We start from the raw sequence: 16,791 nt of genomic DNA, 5'->3' as shown, positions 1-16,791 counted from the left end.
TGGTATCTATGAACTCAGCACGCAGTCAGCAATGTCTTACGTACAAAGAAATACAATTTACGTGGTATCATTTTAGGTTAATGTGATAGAGTCTCTTGTTGGGTGTCGCCATCGACTTTGCATCAGTAATCGATAATCGATACTGATATCATATCTCAAGCTGCAGATAGCTCGTGGTACCAAGTACACTTCCTGTAACGGTATCGGGCGTCCTATCTCGCTCACGTTGTAGCGTGACTACGACGAAACTAGAAATTATTGTAGAAGTCAAGAATTGGGATTCTGTTGATGGGCATCCGAACATTTCAATACAGTACAGTAGCACAGACTTCGGGTACAATTTTAGTTACGAAAACTCCACAAGAGAAGGTAGTTTATTAGCATGATTAGGTAACAAACCAGCTTAGTGTTTGTTCATTTGTTAGTGTAACAAATTTGACAAAGCAATGGTTTCCGTCGAAAATCATTGTCTCGTTTCAGTTATGTTTCAGAATGTGAGAGCAAAACTCAGAAGCTACTGCTCTGGTTGGGGCAGTTTCGAAGTGTTCTGTTCAGGCTGTCAGACGCCAGAGATACTGGTAATCCAGGAGCGCAAGTTTCCCACGTTGACGTAGACGGCGCCCGCAGCCTCGCAGTCGTTACTCCCCCACGACGCGATGCCCACCTGTGTGCTGCCGCTTACGAGTGGACTCCCGGAGTCCCCATAGCACACGCTCTTGCCTGCCTCACCGGCGCACAGCATGCGCGGGGTCACCTCGCGACCGATGGGCGAAATACCGTCGCAGGCGGAGCGGTCCATGACGCTGATGTCCACTTTCCGCAGTGTGTCCGGTGTGTCGCCCGTCTCCGTGTCTCCCCAACCGGTCACTGTGACCGCGAGGCCGGCTGGCGGGTCGTACCCGTCCTCTGGAAGGCTCGCGACAGCAACGTTAGTGCCCAGTGGGAACGGATCGGCAGTCTGCAAAATTAAATTTTAGCTGGACAGAAGGAAGACGATGCTATGTTTATTGCATTTCTAGATGTAGTCAGTGTTGACAGGGGTACATTTTTTGAAATGCTGAAGGTAGCAGTGATAAAACACGGAGACGGAAAGGTAGTCTCTAACCTGTACAGAATCCAGACGGCAGTTATGAGTCGGAGGACATGAAAGACGTAGCAGTAGTTGCGAAGGTATCCAGACAGGAATTGTAGTTTAATCCCCCATCTCATTCAATCTGTGCATTAAGCAAGGAGTAAAGAACGCCCAGGGACACGTTATGGTAATGAATGAAACTTCAGGGAACAGAAATAATAATTTGCAGGTGCGCCGATGACATTACCATCCTGTCAGAGACGCTAAATAAGTTGGAAGATCATTTCAGTGTGGTGGACACAGTCTTCAATATACACTCATGCTCATAAATTAAGGATAACGCTGATACATCGTAAAATAACGCTCTGGTGGGCGGTTTCCGGGTTTAATTCATCTCGGGGTATGACAGTGCGGTGCATTTCACCTGCGGTCGTCACAAGTTGGCGCTGGCGACAGTCCACATACGCAGAGGTGCGTTGGTGCATGTCAGAGTATGGTGCAGCGAGTAAGTGTGCAGACGCTTTCAGACGTGCTAATGGTGACTGTGTGTTGAAAATGGCTCAAAGAACACATACTGATGACGTCAAGAGGGGTAGAATACTAGGGCGACTGAAGGCTCGTCAGCAGGTCGTAGCACGGGCCCTCAGTGTGCCACGAAGTGTGATCTCAAGATTGTGGCAACGACCCCAGCAGACAGGAAACGGGTCCAGGCGCTACAGTACGGGATGGCCACAGTGTACAACAGCATAAGGAGACCGATATCTCACCATCAGTGTCCACAGACGGCCACGGAGTACTGCAGGTAGCCTTGCTTGGGACCTTAGCGCAGCCACTGGAACACTTGTCTCCAGACACACAGTCTACAGATGACTAAACAGACATTGTTTATTAGCCCGGAGACCTGCAAGGTCCATTCCACTGACCCCTGGATACAGTAGAGCCCGTGAAACCTGGAGTCAACAACACAGTACATGGTCATTGGAACAGTGGTCCCAGGTTACGTTCACGGTCGAATCCAATTATAGCCTGAAAAGTGATTCTCGCCGGATTTTCATCTGACGTGAACCAAGAACCAGATACCAACCCGTTAATGTCCCTGAAAGGGACCTGTATGGAGGTCGTGGTTTGATGGTGTGGGGCGGGATTATGATTTGTGCACGTACAACCCTGCATCTCTTTGACAGAGGAACTGTAACATGTCAAGCGTATCGGGACGTCATTTTGCACCAGTATGTCCGCCTTTTCAAGGGTGCAGTGGGTCTCACCTTCCTCCTGATGGATGATAACCCACGGCCCTACCGAGCTGCCATGTGGAGGAGAACCTTGAAACAGAAGGTATCAGGTGAAAGTAGTGGCCTACCTGTTCTTCAGACCTAAACCACATCGAGTACGTCTGGGATGCTCTCAGTCAACGTATCGCTGCACGTCTTAGAACCCCTACGACACTTCAGGAGCTCCGACAGGCACTGGTGCAAGAATGGAAGGCTATACTCCAGCAGCTGCTCGACCACCTGATCCAGAGTATGCCAACCCGTTGTACCGCCTGTGTGCGTGTGCATGGTAATCATATCCCATATTGATGTCGGGGTACCTGCTCAGGGAACAGTGGCGTTTTGTAGCACATGTGTTTCGGGACAGTTTTCTCAACTTATCACCAATATCGTGGACTTACAGATTTGTATCGTGTGTGTTCCCTATGTGCCTATGTTATTAGCGCCAATTTCGTGTAGTACCACATTGTGTGGCACCACATTCTGCAGTTATCCTTAATTTAGGAACATGAGTGTAGATTGCAAGTGCAACATCAACAGAGCTAAGTCAATAGCAATTGTTTGTAGTAACATTAAGTCAGGTGAAGCTGAGAAAATTAGATGTAGGAAAACAGACACTGAAAGTATTATAGGAGTTTTTCTAACTGACAATGTCCGACGAAGAAAGGTTACAAAATGCTGACTGGTAACGGCAACAAAATACTTCTGGAAAAGAGAATTACATGGGCAACTAATATAAATTTAAATATTCGGAATACATATCAGAAAGTATTTTCCTTGAGTGTAGTCTCATGTGGAAGTGAAACGCTGATGATGATGATGAGCGTTTGGCGTCATTGGCCGGGAGGCCCCTCGCGGGGCAGGTCCGGCCGCCATATCGCAGGTCTTATTACATTCAGCGCCACATTGGGCGACCTGCACGCCGGATGGGGATGAAATGATGATGAACACAACACAACACCCAGTCCCTGAGCGGAGAAAATCTCCGACCCAGCCGGGAATCGAACCCGGGCCCAGAGGACGGCAATCCGTCACGCTGACCACTCAGCTACTGGGGCGGACAGTGAAACGCTGACGCTAAGCAATACAAGCAAGACGAAAACTGAGGCTTTTGAAATGTGATGCTACTGAAGGGTTCGGAAGATTAAATGAGTAGATAAAATATCGTAGAGAGCGTAGCTGGAGAGAAAACTGTGTTATTCCTCAGCGTGATCGATAGGTAGGGACACGTCGCGAGAAATCGAGGAACAGTCAACTTGGTTATGGAGGGAAGTGTAGGGTGGTAAATAGTATGATAGCGTGAGACCTAGACCTGACGAGTAAACATCTTTAAGTCGATGCAGGTTTCAGCTTTCAGGCAGAGATGAAGAGGGTTTCGACTGAAGACTAAAACAATCCGTACTCAAGGTCATTGTGGTTCCGTACTCAAGGTCGTTGTGGTCATTGGAAAGGTCACAAGTTGAATCACACTTGCAATCTGTACAAACACTCAGAGCAACTTTCTTTCCTCAAATAGGTATCCGTTACTCACCACATACATATTCAATACCAGCCATAATGAGTGTTATTTATAAATTACGCGCATTAGAGGTTAAATGTAAATCCTGCCTGATATTTCACAATAGCTTGTTACATTCATCAATGGACGTTCCAAAGTACAGTTTTATATTCACAGCTTATCTGAGCCTGGCATGTTTTCCACCACGACAAAGTAATGGAAACACCTATCTCGAGAGAGAAGACACAGATAAATACCATTATACTTCAAATCCATCAACTACACTCATTTATTAAAATGGTAAAAAACCTTTGTTTCATCTATGTTGTTTTATGAAAACAACTATTTTAATAGATGTGTTGATTTAATATAAGGGGCGAAGATGTCGGTAGGTATATGTATACCGATGACCAGTTCCAATTTTAAAAATAAACGTGTCCCTAAATTTGATATCATAGGGAAATTTTAAAAATTACTGTGTCTCTCTATTTAGTATCACAGGGAAAAAGGGCAACAATTTAAACAAAATGACGCAAGCAAACTGTTACACACTCCATCTTTCTATTTAGTTAAATGTCATTTCTAATATGTACTTGAAATGTATTTGTAAATGGCGAATATGATTATTCGTCATCTGTACCATTTACTAGAAACATATGAAAATTTCAACCAGGCCGGGACTTGAACTCGGATTTCCCACTTACTGTGAGTGGCAACCTCAACAACTTCGGCTCTCCGAACACGCTTCCAGGATCGATCCAAACATTTGTATGTCCTATTGCCTCGTACCATACTGCTCGAACGTTATATGATTCACTCATATTTTGTGTGTGTGTGTGTGTGTGTGTGTGTGTGTGTGTGTGTGTGTGTGCGCATGTGTTACTTCCTGTAGTTGTTTCCACTTGACAATATAATGTGACGTGATAACTACTTGCACATTGACTATGACGTTGTGACACTGAAAACTGCGTGATCCCTACCCTGTTTCCGTCAGCAACCTCACTTCACACCCATTCGTCTCTACACGCCTTTGGTTCTGGCAAAATCTTTAAATCATGCTAAACTTTAAAAAAACTGATTTAATTAATAGTTCTGATCCCAAAAGCCGAAATCCACATGCAAGGTGGGATATCAGCGGGCAATGGTCAAACACCCATTCTCTCCTACTTTTACGTATTTTACGGAAAAAGTTGAACAACTGTAAGCTGCTACCAGTCAATGTTGTTATTGCAAACTAACAAATTACTAACAACACCAAACTACATCTCCCCATAAAATTGTTCATATTGTACAATACAATCCCAAGTGTTGCATAGACGTCCTCGTGATATAGAAGTGGAGGGCAAGCTGGGGAGAAAATCGCAAGGAGAACCAGTAACACAGTATTGATGGTGTAACAATATATAAGGATTGGCTGAAGCTAAGGAAGGCTTCGACAGGTTGACGTAATGATATCATCATTTTGAAATGCATTAATGTTGTAACTGGAAGAAAGCTAGTGGCAATGAGACGCACAGAAATTAATTACCAAAATGTCGGTAGGTACACAAAAGGAATTTTTGGAAGAATGATAAGTAAAAAAATACATCCCTAAATTACAGCATAATTTTTTTTTTTTAATGCTGGATGCTAGGCATGATTAACATTAATCAGACCAAAAGGCGTCTCTTCGGTGGATGAGTGCAAAACATCGGAATGTTGAGAGGGAACCCAGGACACAATTTATTAAAAAAAAAAAAAAAACAGAAACATAAATGCGTGTAGGGTCTTATAGTGCTTGGAATCAGCAGACAAAGCACAGACTGGTCCTCTCAGGAGTTTGCTTGTCACTTATATCTTATCAAAATCTCTAATCAGCAGTGAACACCTGGTTGTCGGTGGGCACGTGTCTTTTGCAGTTCATTTAGGTGATGAAGACAAGAAGGTGAAAGCGAAGGCTACATGGCCGGCTGGTCACCGTTCAGGTAGCTGCGTTTCAAGGGATCGGTTGTCCGATATTTTGCATGTGGCCAGACTACACAGGTGGAACGCAAGGAATAGGACTGTAACCGGATTACGGCAGTAATGAGAATGACTGTTAGGCAGCAGACTGCAAAAACAACATCAAGTGAGAGACGAAAGGCTCGTTTTAGATACGAAAGGCTGGTTTTAGAAATGGAAGTCCCGTCGAACAACGCAGTATCGTATTTATCAGCCGACACTGAGCATGCGACTTTCAATTAAAATGTCTTCCCTCTACGGGAATATACATAATGGATGTACGAGTGCTGGCCGTAGACACATGGCTGACGACATATGGAAGTTAGGGTCAGGCCGCCTGTTCAGATAGCCTAATAGTGAAGCGACCGCACACGATTAGTGGGAAATCCGCACTCGAGTCGCGGTCCGGCACAAACTTTTATCAGCGTCGTTCTGTTATACAATTGCGAAAACACTCCATACTTTTCACAACGAGTGCAGACTGCATGTCCAATGGAATATTGCATCTTAACACTGAACAACACAGTAACTGCAATATCGTAACGAAATGTAAAAATGTTACTGCACGCGTAATGTATGATTTTGCCTGTAAAATAACACGAGATCCTACGAAATCAGTGTAATAAAGGAAAAATGTGAGACAAATACATTTAATCTGATACGCGACATAGATTTGTCATTGGAGAAGCATGGTTTCTTTGCTAGTAAATGCCCTAAATGACACCAAAATTTTGATGTTTCACTTACAGCTTTGGTGTTTGTTTGTAAAATGACCTTCTCCGTAATAATGTTAGTTACGTATCTGAGCCGCTGTTACTGAGGATTCTATACGATCAGTCTCAAGGTACATACGTCAAACGAGGTACTACTACTCGAATGAAATTTCTGTCTTGTAAGCACTGTGCTTCAATAACAATCCCTGCATTAAAATATAACAATATTACTGCGTGCACGTAGATATCTTATCATCGTTCTCTCTGACAAGGAGACCACATGGTAACCGAAACTTTCCATTTTTTTATGCTGACGGTACGCAAAGTTCAGAACAAAAATATGAAGTTGGCAAAACAGTTCGATGCGACACTCAAAAATTCTGGAGAAAATCACCTTTGAGGATTTTCAAGCGTCTTTAATACAATAAAGTAAGACCGATGTCTCGACGGCTAGTTTGGCACAGAGCAGGATGCTCACCTGCCATGTGGGGGGGGGGGGGCTAGTTTCGATAACATGCCCTTCTCAGTTTTTAAAGAAAAGTGCAAGTTCAAAGAGAATTTTCGTGGAGAGTAAAGTACATGATGATGGAAAAAAACCGTTAGCACTCAAGACTGGTAATCGCTATTTTACATCTTGTTTCGGTCATTTTAGTTTCCCCATTCAGTTCGAATACCTACATCACATAAATATAAAATTCCCCTGATTGTAATTATCATGGAAAACGCACGGCTTCTTGTTTCCTATTACTGATGGCGGTAAAAAATAAATTTTTCATTGAAAATACACTGACCTAACTAATATACGCTGTCTCCACCTTTGGCACGGATAACAGCGGCTTCATGCCGTGGCATGGATGCAGTAAGGCTTTGGTATGTCACTGAAGTTTGTTGGAACCACAACTGCACACACGTCACATAGTTCTCGAAAATTCCGGAGAGGGGAGCAATGAGCAGTCGACAGCAGCGTCACCTGACAACGAAAGACTGCTAGTCAGACGCACGCATGGTGCATGTAGTATCAGTGAGCGTGCTGTCCCTGTGTAGAATGGCGAAAACGCGCGATATACCTCAGTATGACAGAGTGAAGACTGTGATGGCCGAAAGATTCGGCACGAGCATTTCGGCATCTGCACGATTTGTCGGGTGTTTGAGGAGTGCCGTGGTGAGTCCTCCAACACTTGTCGAAACCATGGTGAAGCCACGTCCGGCGGCCACCGCTCCCTACAGATGTCGCAATGAACTGTGGTGGGAGGAACATCAGACCGTAGTGTTTCACAGAGTACAAGTGTGCCGGAACACACAGTACACCGAACACTCCTAATAATGGGCCTCCACAGCTCACGACCCTTGCATGTGCCAATTTTAACACCGAAATGGGTGCGTGACCACCGCCAGGGGACATCGGCGAAGTAGCAGGGCCTTGCATGGACTGATGAATACAGATACCCCCTTCATCATGCCGACGGGAGGGCCTGAATCCGTCGTCGTGCAGGGGAACACTTCGTTGGGGAGCGAGACAAGCTGCCGGCGGCTCCATTACGCTCTATCGAACATTCACGGGGGCAACAGTGGAGCTAGCAGAGCTCGTACAAGGCACCATGATGCCCAAGGAGTAGCGCACACTGGCTGCATACCCCTTCATAACGATCATGTTTGCGGACGGCAGTGGCATTCTTCAAAAGGTAATGCGACACTTCACGAGGACAGAAGAGTGATGGACAGGTTAGAGGAACACAAGGGCGATTTCCAAATAGTGTGCTGGTCTGCTAACTCGCCATATCCGAACCAGATCGAACTCATATGGGATGTGTCCGCACCTCGTGGTCTAGTGGCTAGCGTTGCTGCTTCTGGACCATGGGGTCCTGCGTTCGATTCAAGGCCGGGTTGTGACTTTTCTCTGCAGGAGGAATGGGTACTTGTGTTGTCCTCGTCATTTCATCATCATTCGTGAAAGTGACTAGACTAGACTTTGTAAAGATTAGGACTTTGTACAAGTGCTGATAACGGCGCAGTTCAACGACCCAAAAACCAAACAACACATAGGGAATGTGATTCAACGGAGCGCCAGAACTCAACGCCTCCCGGAATTAAGTGACTTAGGTATGTAGATGTGCTGGCAGCTCCCTCGGGCGACGGCCCAAGGCCCCATAGCTTCCGTGCCATGAGGCGTCACCGCTGTTATTCGTGCCAAAGGTGGACATACCGACTGCTAGGTGGGTCTACATCTACATCCATACTCCGCAAGCCACCTGACGGTGTGTGGCGGAGGATACCTTGAGTACCTCTATCGGCTCTACTTTCTATTCCAGTCTCGTATTGTTCGTGGAAAGAAGGATTGTCGGTATGCCTCTGTGTGGGCTCTAATCTCTCTGATTTTATCCTCATGGTCTCTTCGCGAGATATACATAGGAGGGAGCAATATACTGCTTGACTCTTCGGTGAAGGTATGTTCTCGAAAGTTCAAGAAAAGCCCGTACCAAGCTACTGAGCGTCTCTCCTGCAGAGTCTTCCACTGGAGTTTATTTATCATCTCCGTAACGCTTTCGCGATTACTAAATGATCCTGTAACAAAGCGCGCTGCTCTCCGTTGGATCTTCTCAATCTCTTCTATCAACCCTATCTGGTACGGATCCAACACTGCTGAGCAGTATTCAAGCAGTGGGCGAACAAGCGTACTGTAACCTACTTCCTTTGTATTCGGATTGCATTTCCTTGGGATTCTTCCAATCAATCTCCGTCGGGCATCTGCTTTACTGACGATCAACTTTATATGATCATTCCATTTTAAATCACTCCTAATGCGTACTCCCAGACAATTTATGGAATTAACTGCATCCAGTTGCTGACCTGCTATATTGTAGCTAAATTATATGGGATCATTCTTTCTATGTATTCGCAGCACATTACACTTATCTACATTGAGATTCAATTGCCATTCCCTGCACCATGAGTCAATTCACCGGAGATCCTCTTGCATTTCAGTACAATTTTCCCATTGTTACAACCTCTCGATATACCACAGCATCATCCGCAAAAAGCCTCAGTGAACGTCCGAAGTTATCCACAAGGGCATTTATGTATATTGCGAATAGCAATGGTCCTACGCCACTCCCCTGCGGCACACCTGAAATCACTCTTACTTCGGAAGACTTCTCTTCATTGAGAATGACATGCTGCGTTCTGTCATCTAGGAACTCTTCAATCCAACCACGACTGTGGGGAACTGTATCGAACGTCTTGCGGAAGTCAAGAAACACGGCATCTACCTGGGAACCCGTGCCTATGGCCCTCTGAGTCTCGTGGACGAATAGCGTGAGCTGGGTTTCACACGATCGTCTTTTTCGAAACCCAAGCTGATTCCTACAGAGTAGATTTCTAGTTTCCAGAAAAGTCATTATAATCGAACATAATACGTGTTCCAAAATTATACAACTGATCGTCGTTAGAGATATAGGTCTATAGTCGTGCACATCTGTTCGACGTCCCTTCTTGAAAACGGGGATGACCTGTGCCCTTTTCCAATCCTTTGGAACGCTACGCTCTTCTAGAGACCTACGGTACACCGCTGCAAGAAGGGGGACAAGTTCCTTCACGTACTCTGTGTAAAATATAATGTTTGAGTTGATCAATGCGTTTTATAATGCTTTATGTAACGTTCAACTTATATGTAGAATTGAGAAAGTACGTTGTCATTTTACCTATGCAACATAAAATGTTTTGTAGGCCATGGTTTCAAAATGGACGTAGTGGTCCGAAACTAGTCGCTTTCAGGAAAAAATAAATAAATAAAAACTATAGGGATTTATCTGACGTCTCTTTAGCGTTGCTAAAGTGCGCGTCATTTACGACGGCGGCCGAGTTTACGTTCGTTCTGCGCATCTGACGTCACAAAACACAGTCAGCCAATGAACAGAAAACGACGTTGCCAGAGCTCGAATGCAGTGCAGTGCACGGACGAGTGTCTTCAGTTTTAGAAATGTTCAGTCGTAAATAAAGTAATTAAACAAAAACAATGTCTTGATAGCAGATTTTCTTTTATAGAAAGTTTGGAAAAAACATTCTTTATACCAATTGCTTCATATTCTATTAATTAATCAAACCAAACAAGCAATAAGCCTCCTAATTCCGGCGATAGCATGGAAAGGTTTTTGTATGATTCTCACTAACCGCTTTATCGCAATAAAGAACAGTGGTAATTGTTTATTTCCTGTTGTACTTCGAGGAAACGTGAGTAATTCATAGTCATAACAACAGTGTTTGTCGGTATTTTGCGTGACATTTTAAAGTGCTCCGTGAGGTCTATTGAATGACGAGCTGCTTTTGCGTAATGGCTAAAGCGTTTGGCTGTGAAGCCATAGGTTCTGAGTTTAAACTTGTTTGGGGCTCAATACTTTCCTTATTGAAAAACAATATCATGAATTTTATTCGTTTGAATGTAATTTTTTGAAATTTCTAGTGGCAACTAAAATCGACCATACGGAAAGTATACGCCATGGACTTTTACCTATGCAAACACTTCAAAATTTCTTGCAATGGTTTACTATATCTAATGCTGCACAATAACTGCGTTGAACATCGAAACAAAATCAAGTCATTTATGGGGGGAAGGTATCAGTCAAGAAGATGTGAGAAAATCAAGTTTTTGGGCTAAATAGTTTTTGAGAAATCGAATGATAAAGTGTGTCAAAGCAGTCCAAACACCATGTATGTATCTGCACGGGCGAGCAGTGCAGTGATGACAAAATCGCGCACAGCGCGGAATGCGGGGATCACGTCTCTGCAGCAACGAAAGGGTTAATGCGGCCGTGGTGGCTTCATAAACTGCACGCTCCCCCCTAAACGTAAGTTTGAAACGGTACAGTAGTTACCGCTCTATAAGCAGCAGGTTTCGCTGCTCGCTCGCACCGGGAAATAGAAACAGAGGCGGCTCCGCAGCCAATTTTATTACACGACGCGGCCGCCCGCGGGTGCAACAGAACCCATGTGGACAGGTGGAAAGACATGTGTCAGGCTTCATAATATGTATTTATATGTGTCGTGTATTATGCATTTCGTGTACGTGAATGTGAGTCTGCCCATGGACTTTCCTAATCCTCCTCACACCTTTCCGTAAAGCGTGGCCAAATCTTTGTTGGGAAGTAGTTCTGTAGTATAGTAGTGCCAACCTTACTCCTGGCTAGGGAATCAGAGAGACAGCACAGGCAGTTAAAAGTCAAAGACTTTCCAGTATCACAAGATTTGGGGTGGAGAGGTTGGTCACGGCCAAGTGGTTCGACCACCCCCTCCATTGGGGCCCAGGAAGACCTCCGGGTGCCCGCCATATTCGCGGAGTGTTACAGAAGACGGGTAAGTGAGCAGACGTGTCCTCAGTGCGTCTGTCTCAATGTTCACGCATGGAAGAGAGGTATTTGAATATTTGTACTAATTCTTTTATTTCCAGCTTCGGATTGTGTAAGGTAATGAATGTTCTCGTTTAATTCCGGAAATTTGCCCCCCTGTGTTAAAGTATCTGGTCCCCAGTTTGCCCGTTATCCTCCTCAGATAGCGAATGTCCTATGTAAAATATTGGGAGACTTTGGTGGTATGCATTTGGCCAACGCAATTCCGTCCTACCTGTAGAAATGTGCGTGCAGATTAGTATATAATACACCCGAGCTATAAGTTGTAAAATTGTAATATCTGTAAACTGGAACAGTTGCTGCAATCGCTGCAAAATCGAGTGATAATATTTAAAATAAATACGTAATCAACTGTCATCAATCATTGACATACCTTAAAAATCACATAGGAGTCCAGCTAAAGGAATTCATTTAAAAATAGAAGATATAGAATGCAGGGACCCACACATCAGCGTGTGAGCCCTCCAGTCCCTTGCCTAGTATCGTACAGAAAGGGCACGCTCTCTAGGTAGCGCTCTCAAGCTCCCCTCCCCAGTTATCCGTTGCGCAATTTTTCATTCAGGGCTCAACGACATCAACTTTCATCTGGCGTCCCCAGGCAAGGAGGTTAGACGGTAAACTTTCAAGTTTGCGAACTATACTATGGCGCTGTTTCTCTTGGCGCGTACAACTGGCAACGCAGCACTCTCCCGCGTCTGGGCGGGCATGCGCGAACCGTCAAGATAAGAGAATTGAACTATAACGATCACTCACCCGTATGACTGTGATGTCGTAGTCACCAGAAGTGTCGTCGTGTAGTTCATGTTCGTAGAGCTCGGCCAGGTAAAGCACGGTGCCGCCGCTGCCACGGCTGGAGGAGCCGGCGCGCACGCTGTAGACCTCGACCTGTGGGAAGAACACGAAGCAGTGGGCTGCGGTCAGCGCCCACTGGGAGCCGATTATGGAGGCCCCGCACGACTGTACGCCGGCGTACAGCAGGGCCAGCGTCCACGGGAAGTCCTCGACGCTGGCTTCGGAGCCGCCGACGATGCGGCTGTGATCCCGTACTTGTAGCCGCAGCGCCCGTGGCGCCACCAGCTGCAGCTGCGCAGCCAGCAGCAGGCACAGCACAGCCACCTGGATGCCTGCCATTGCGGGACTCGCGTCCCAGTGAGCGAGCAAGTCGTATATGTCTGCTCTCTTCGTACCGTTATCTCCGTCCTCCAAACTGCTCGGCTAAGATCTGCTATCATGACGCCCAAGAAGTGGCTACTTGCTGCGTTTTATCTCTCGGTGAGTGGCCCACAATTTTGCAAAACAGGAAGTATGTCCTTATCCTAGATCAAGGCTTCCCAACCTTTTCAGCTGGTGGACCCCTTCTTCAGTCGAAAATCCATGGCGGACCCCTAGTCGGTCAAGAGCACAGTAACTTTAAATTTCAGAGCGAAACCCATGGGAACTGAAAGCTTCTTAATGACCTCCACCTCCACCCCCCCCCACCCCCCCCCCCCCCCACCCCGAAGTATCAATAGTCTTTGGTTTAGAGATGAATGAAAACACCGTGGTCAAAAATCAACTTATGAAATAGTTACTGCACTGACAAAGCAAGTTTAACATTTAATGATACCTGGGGCCGCATACGTGCCAGCGAGTGCTGTGATTGGTCGACAAAGCTCGCTCCGCGCGCGTAAAAGGTTTCAGTGCATCTACCGCCGTGAGCCGGCGCACAAACGACCCCCGTATTGTTGCTGAAACAGCCGCATTCTCGGGCACTAAACTGTGTATGCGTTCTCACTTAGGAACCGCGAAGGCTGCTTGGGAATACGACCTGAAGTAAAAGTACACATGTTCTTCACACGAAAAAAAATAGTGATGAATTGGATTTTCACATTTTTATTCAATAATTTTACTCATTATTTTACACGATTTGGTGAAGGGTGGCCGCGGACCCCCTAGAAAGAGCAAAATGGTTCAAATGGCTCTAAGCACTATTGCACTTAACATCTGAGGTGGTCAGTCTTTAGAAAGCATTCGAAACATAACTTCGTTGTTCTTATGTAGCTGTAGTTGATAGCCTTTTCTTTTCAAATGCATCTATGTATCCAGTAAAAGCGAATTATGAGTGCGAAGTGACTGTGGTTGTAGCGCATCGCCATCCGTGGCCGAGTCAGCGTAACTTGTAACGCGTCTGTGCTAAGTAGTTTAAAAGAGTGCATACGGTTATCAAATATCAGCTTGCTTGAATGCGTGCGCTATCTCTTGGCGATTTAGTGCAGTTCGTAATCTCGCCTGCTACGTCCAGATGGCACTACTGGTCAAACTTCTCACTATATCACTTTCCCTAAGATTGAGACAGCAATGAGTTACATTAAAATGCGTAAACTTTATTTATGCTCTTTTGTAAAGTCTGAAATCTGAACACATTATATATATTTTAATCTTTGTAAGCAAACTGCGGTTAATTACTCGTAATACAAGAGATATAACTTTCAGAAAGTTTTAGCTTGCATATGTTTGGAAAGACATTCTCTATAAGATCTTTCTCTGCAAGGAATACTAGTTTTCTCCTTTGTTATATTTAAATGTCCTCTATTGTTTGTTCTATGTCTTTCTGCTGTAGAGCAACGCATATGCTGCTGCCAGCCCGCCCCGATGGGGAATTGAAATACAATAAAGAAAAAAAAGTAATGCAAGATCCTCGAACGCCATGCTTTCCACCCCGTTTCCCTCACCCACTTACCTTTCTCCCCTCGAGGATCCATTAATAACTCATCAACATCTCACATCTTCTCACTCCCATTGGGTACCTCCGAATACCGTACACCATCCGCAAACTCGACAACAGTCCTCGCACTCTCGTACACCCAACAAGCTTTGCAGTTTCAGAAGTGCTCTTTCCGATCCTTCAGGTCATCACAATCTGTCCTCGGTCGGACTCAGATAGTCCGCGCCCCTTCACAAATGGAAAGCACGCTCGCCGATATACATGCGCGCTGCGTGTGTCTGACTAACAGTCATTCCTCGCCAGGTGACGCTACTGTCACCTCCACTGCTTTATATTAGTGGTGATAATGTTCTGACTGATCAGTGTATGAACAAATTTGGTGAACATGGGCTCACGCTTCGAATTTCACACAGTGAAATTTGGGTTCTGTTTCAGTTGTTTACTACGCTCTAAAAAAAAACAGATATTATTGTCTGCACACTATTCGTAATTACTGTTACTGATGACAGTTACTAAATTAGCTTCACTTCATTTTGGATGAGGTTGAGACTCAGTGCGGTGCGGAGTGGCAGCACGGTCTCAGGCGCCACGTCACGGAGTGCGTGGCCCCTCCCGTCGGAAGTTCGAGTCCTCCCTCGGGCATGGGTGTGTGTGTTGTTCTTAGCATAAGTTAGTTTAAGTAGTGTGTAAGTAAGAGATCGATGACCTCAGCAGTTTGGTCCTTTAGGAATTCACACTTTTTTTTTGTGGCTCAGTAAGGTCAATCCTGTTTATATTCTAATGCATCAAGCTGTACACGTTACACTGTCATTAATCTGATTTTTCCAAAACTGGCAAGTTTATCTCTTTGTTACCAAATTATGCTTTCCTTTAACATTATAATTTTACTAGCTACTCTGTGCTTAGATGTGCAGTCGCTGCGAACGTCTTAATTGTTATCATCTATTTCGAAGTACACACTTCATTCCATTGCTTAGCGATTAGTTAATCTTGGTTCTTACGGTATTAAAATCTCAATACAAGTTGTTATGATTACTGCATGGTATGCTCCACAGATATGGTGGCATCAGAAATAAGAGCCCCACACAACCTCAGTACAATGGCCACAGCTGTTCTTAAATAGCAGACCATGTGCAAAATGGAAAGATTGCAACATTTATGCAGATTTTTTCCAGTACCAGCATGCATAACGCGTTAAAACACGTTACCGTAACTACTAATATAAAAATGACGTGATTATTAGATTAAAATGAAGTAGGATGCATGCCAACGAACTTGGCAACACAACTGTAGCTTGATGAACACAAGAGGGCGAAAGTAGCTACCTTATAAATAATGAAATAAACTGTTTCATAATTAAGCAACAGCTTAAGGCGATAATGACTTCCTGTAAGACAGATAGTTGAGATATCTTGGAAATAAAATGTATGTTAAATCAAACGGAGACTGTTAAAAATATCGAGTGAATACTAACAAAAACCGTTTTTCAAAAAATGTTCAAATGTGTGTGAATTCCTAAGGGACCAAACTGCTTAGGTCATCGGTCCCTAGACTTACACACTACTTAAATTAACTTAAACTATCCTATTCTAAGAACGCCACACACACCCATGCTCGAGGGAGGACTCGAACCTCTGGTGGAAGGGGCCGCGCAGTCCGTGTCATGAAGCAAATCGTTTTCCAGTATATAGAAAATATATACAGGGTGTTCCAAAATTCCCGTAACAAGCTTCTAGGACTGGTAGAGAGGAGTGAGTACATAATCTTTTGAAGAAGTACCCATGCCCCAAGACGTACTGTGCCCTTCTACGACGGTTTCAATTCAGATGTGTAACGCGTCCATGCGCCGATATGCAATATGGTGTGCAGCAGAGTAGACAGGATGACGTGTACTATCTCAGAAGTCACCTGAAATGGGGTCGTATGCACAGTTTAAGGAACGAGACACGAAGATCTGTCAGCACTAGTTCTGGCCGTTGTATAAGAAACTAAAACACACGAGTGGGGATGAAGAGTACGAACCTGTATGTGTATCGTAGGTACAATGTCATTAAAAACGTTGGTGGTCGCCACATCGAGCCGCTGTTGTAATACGTCAGTACTGTTCTGCACATAGAGTATGCTGGGTTCTATATATAATTATTTTTTGAATAA

At 44.8% G+C, this 16,791-nt stretch overlaps 1 protein-coding gene across 1 annotated transcript; it reads right to left on the bottom strand.

Annotated features, from left to right (window-relative positions):
• Positions 1 to 559: 559 nt before the first annotated feature.
• Positions 560 to 13,064, bottom strand: LOC126484779 (trypsin alpha-3-like). The gene is made up of 2 exons (XM_050108376.1): positions 12,687 to 13,064; positions 560 to 958 (listed from the first exon to the last, which is right to left on the bottom strand). Exons 1-2 carry the CDS (start codon positions 13,062 to 13,064, stop codon positions 560 to 562), a joined length of 777 nt encoding a protein of 258 aa, XP_049964333.1.
• Positions 13,065 to 16,791: the final 3,727 nt, after the last annotated feature.

Source organism: Schistocerca serialis, chromosome 6, assembly GCF_023864345.2.
Source record: "Schistocerca serialis cubense isolate TAMUIC-IGC-003099 chromosome 6, iqSchSeri2.2, whole genome shotgun sequence".
NCBI lineage: Eukaryota > Metazoa > Arthropoda > Insecta > Orthoptera > Acrididae > Schistocerca > Schistocerca serialis.
Note: the sequence above shows the minus strand (reverse complement) of the source record. Positions and strands in the feature narration are given on the sequence as shown.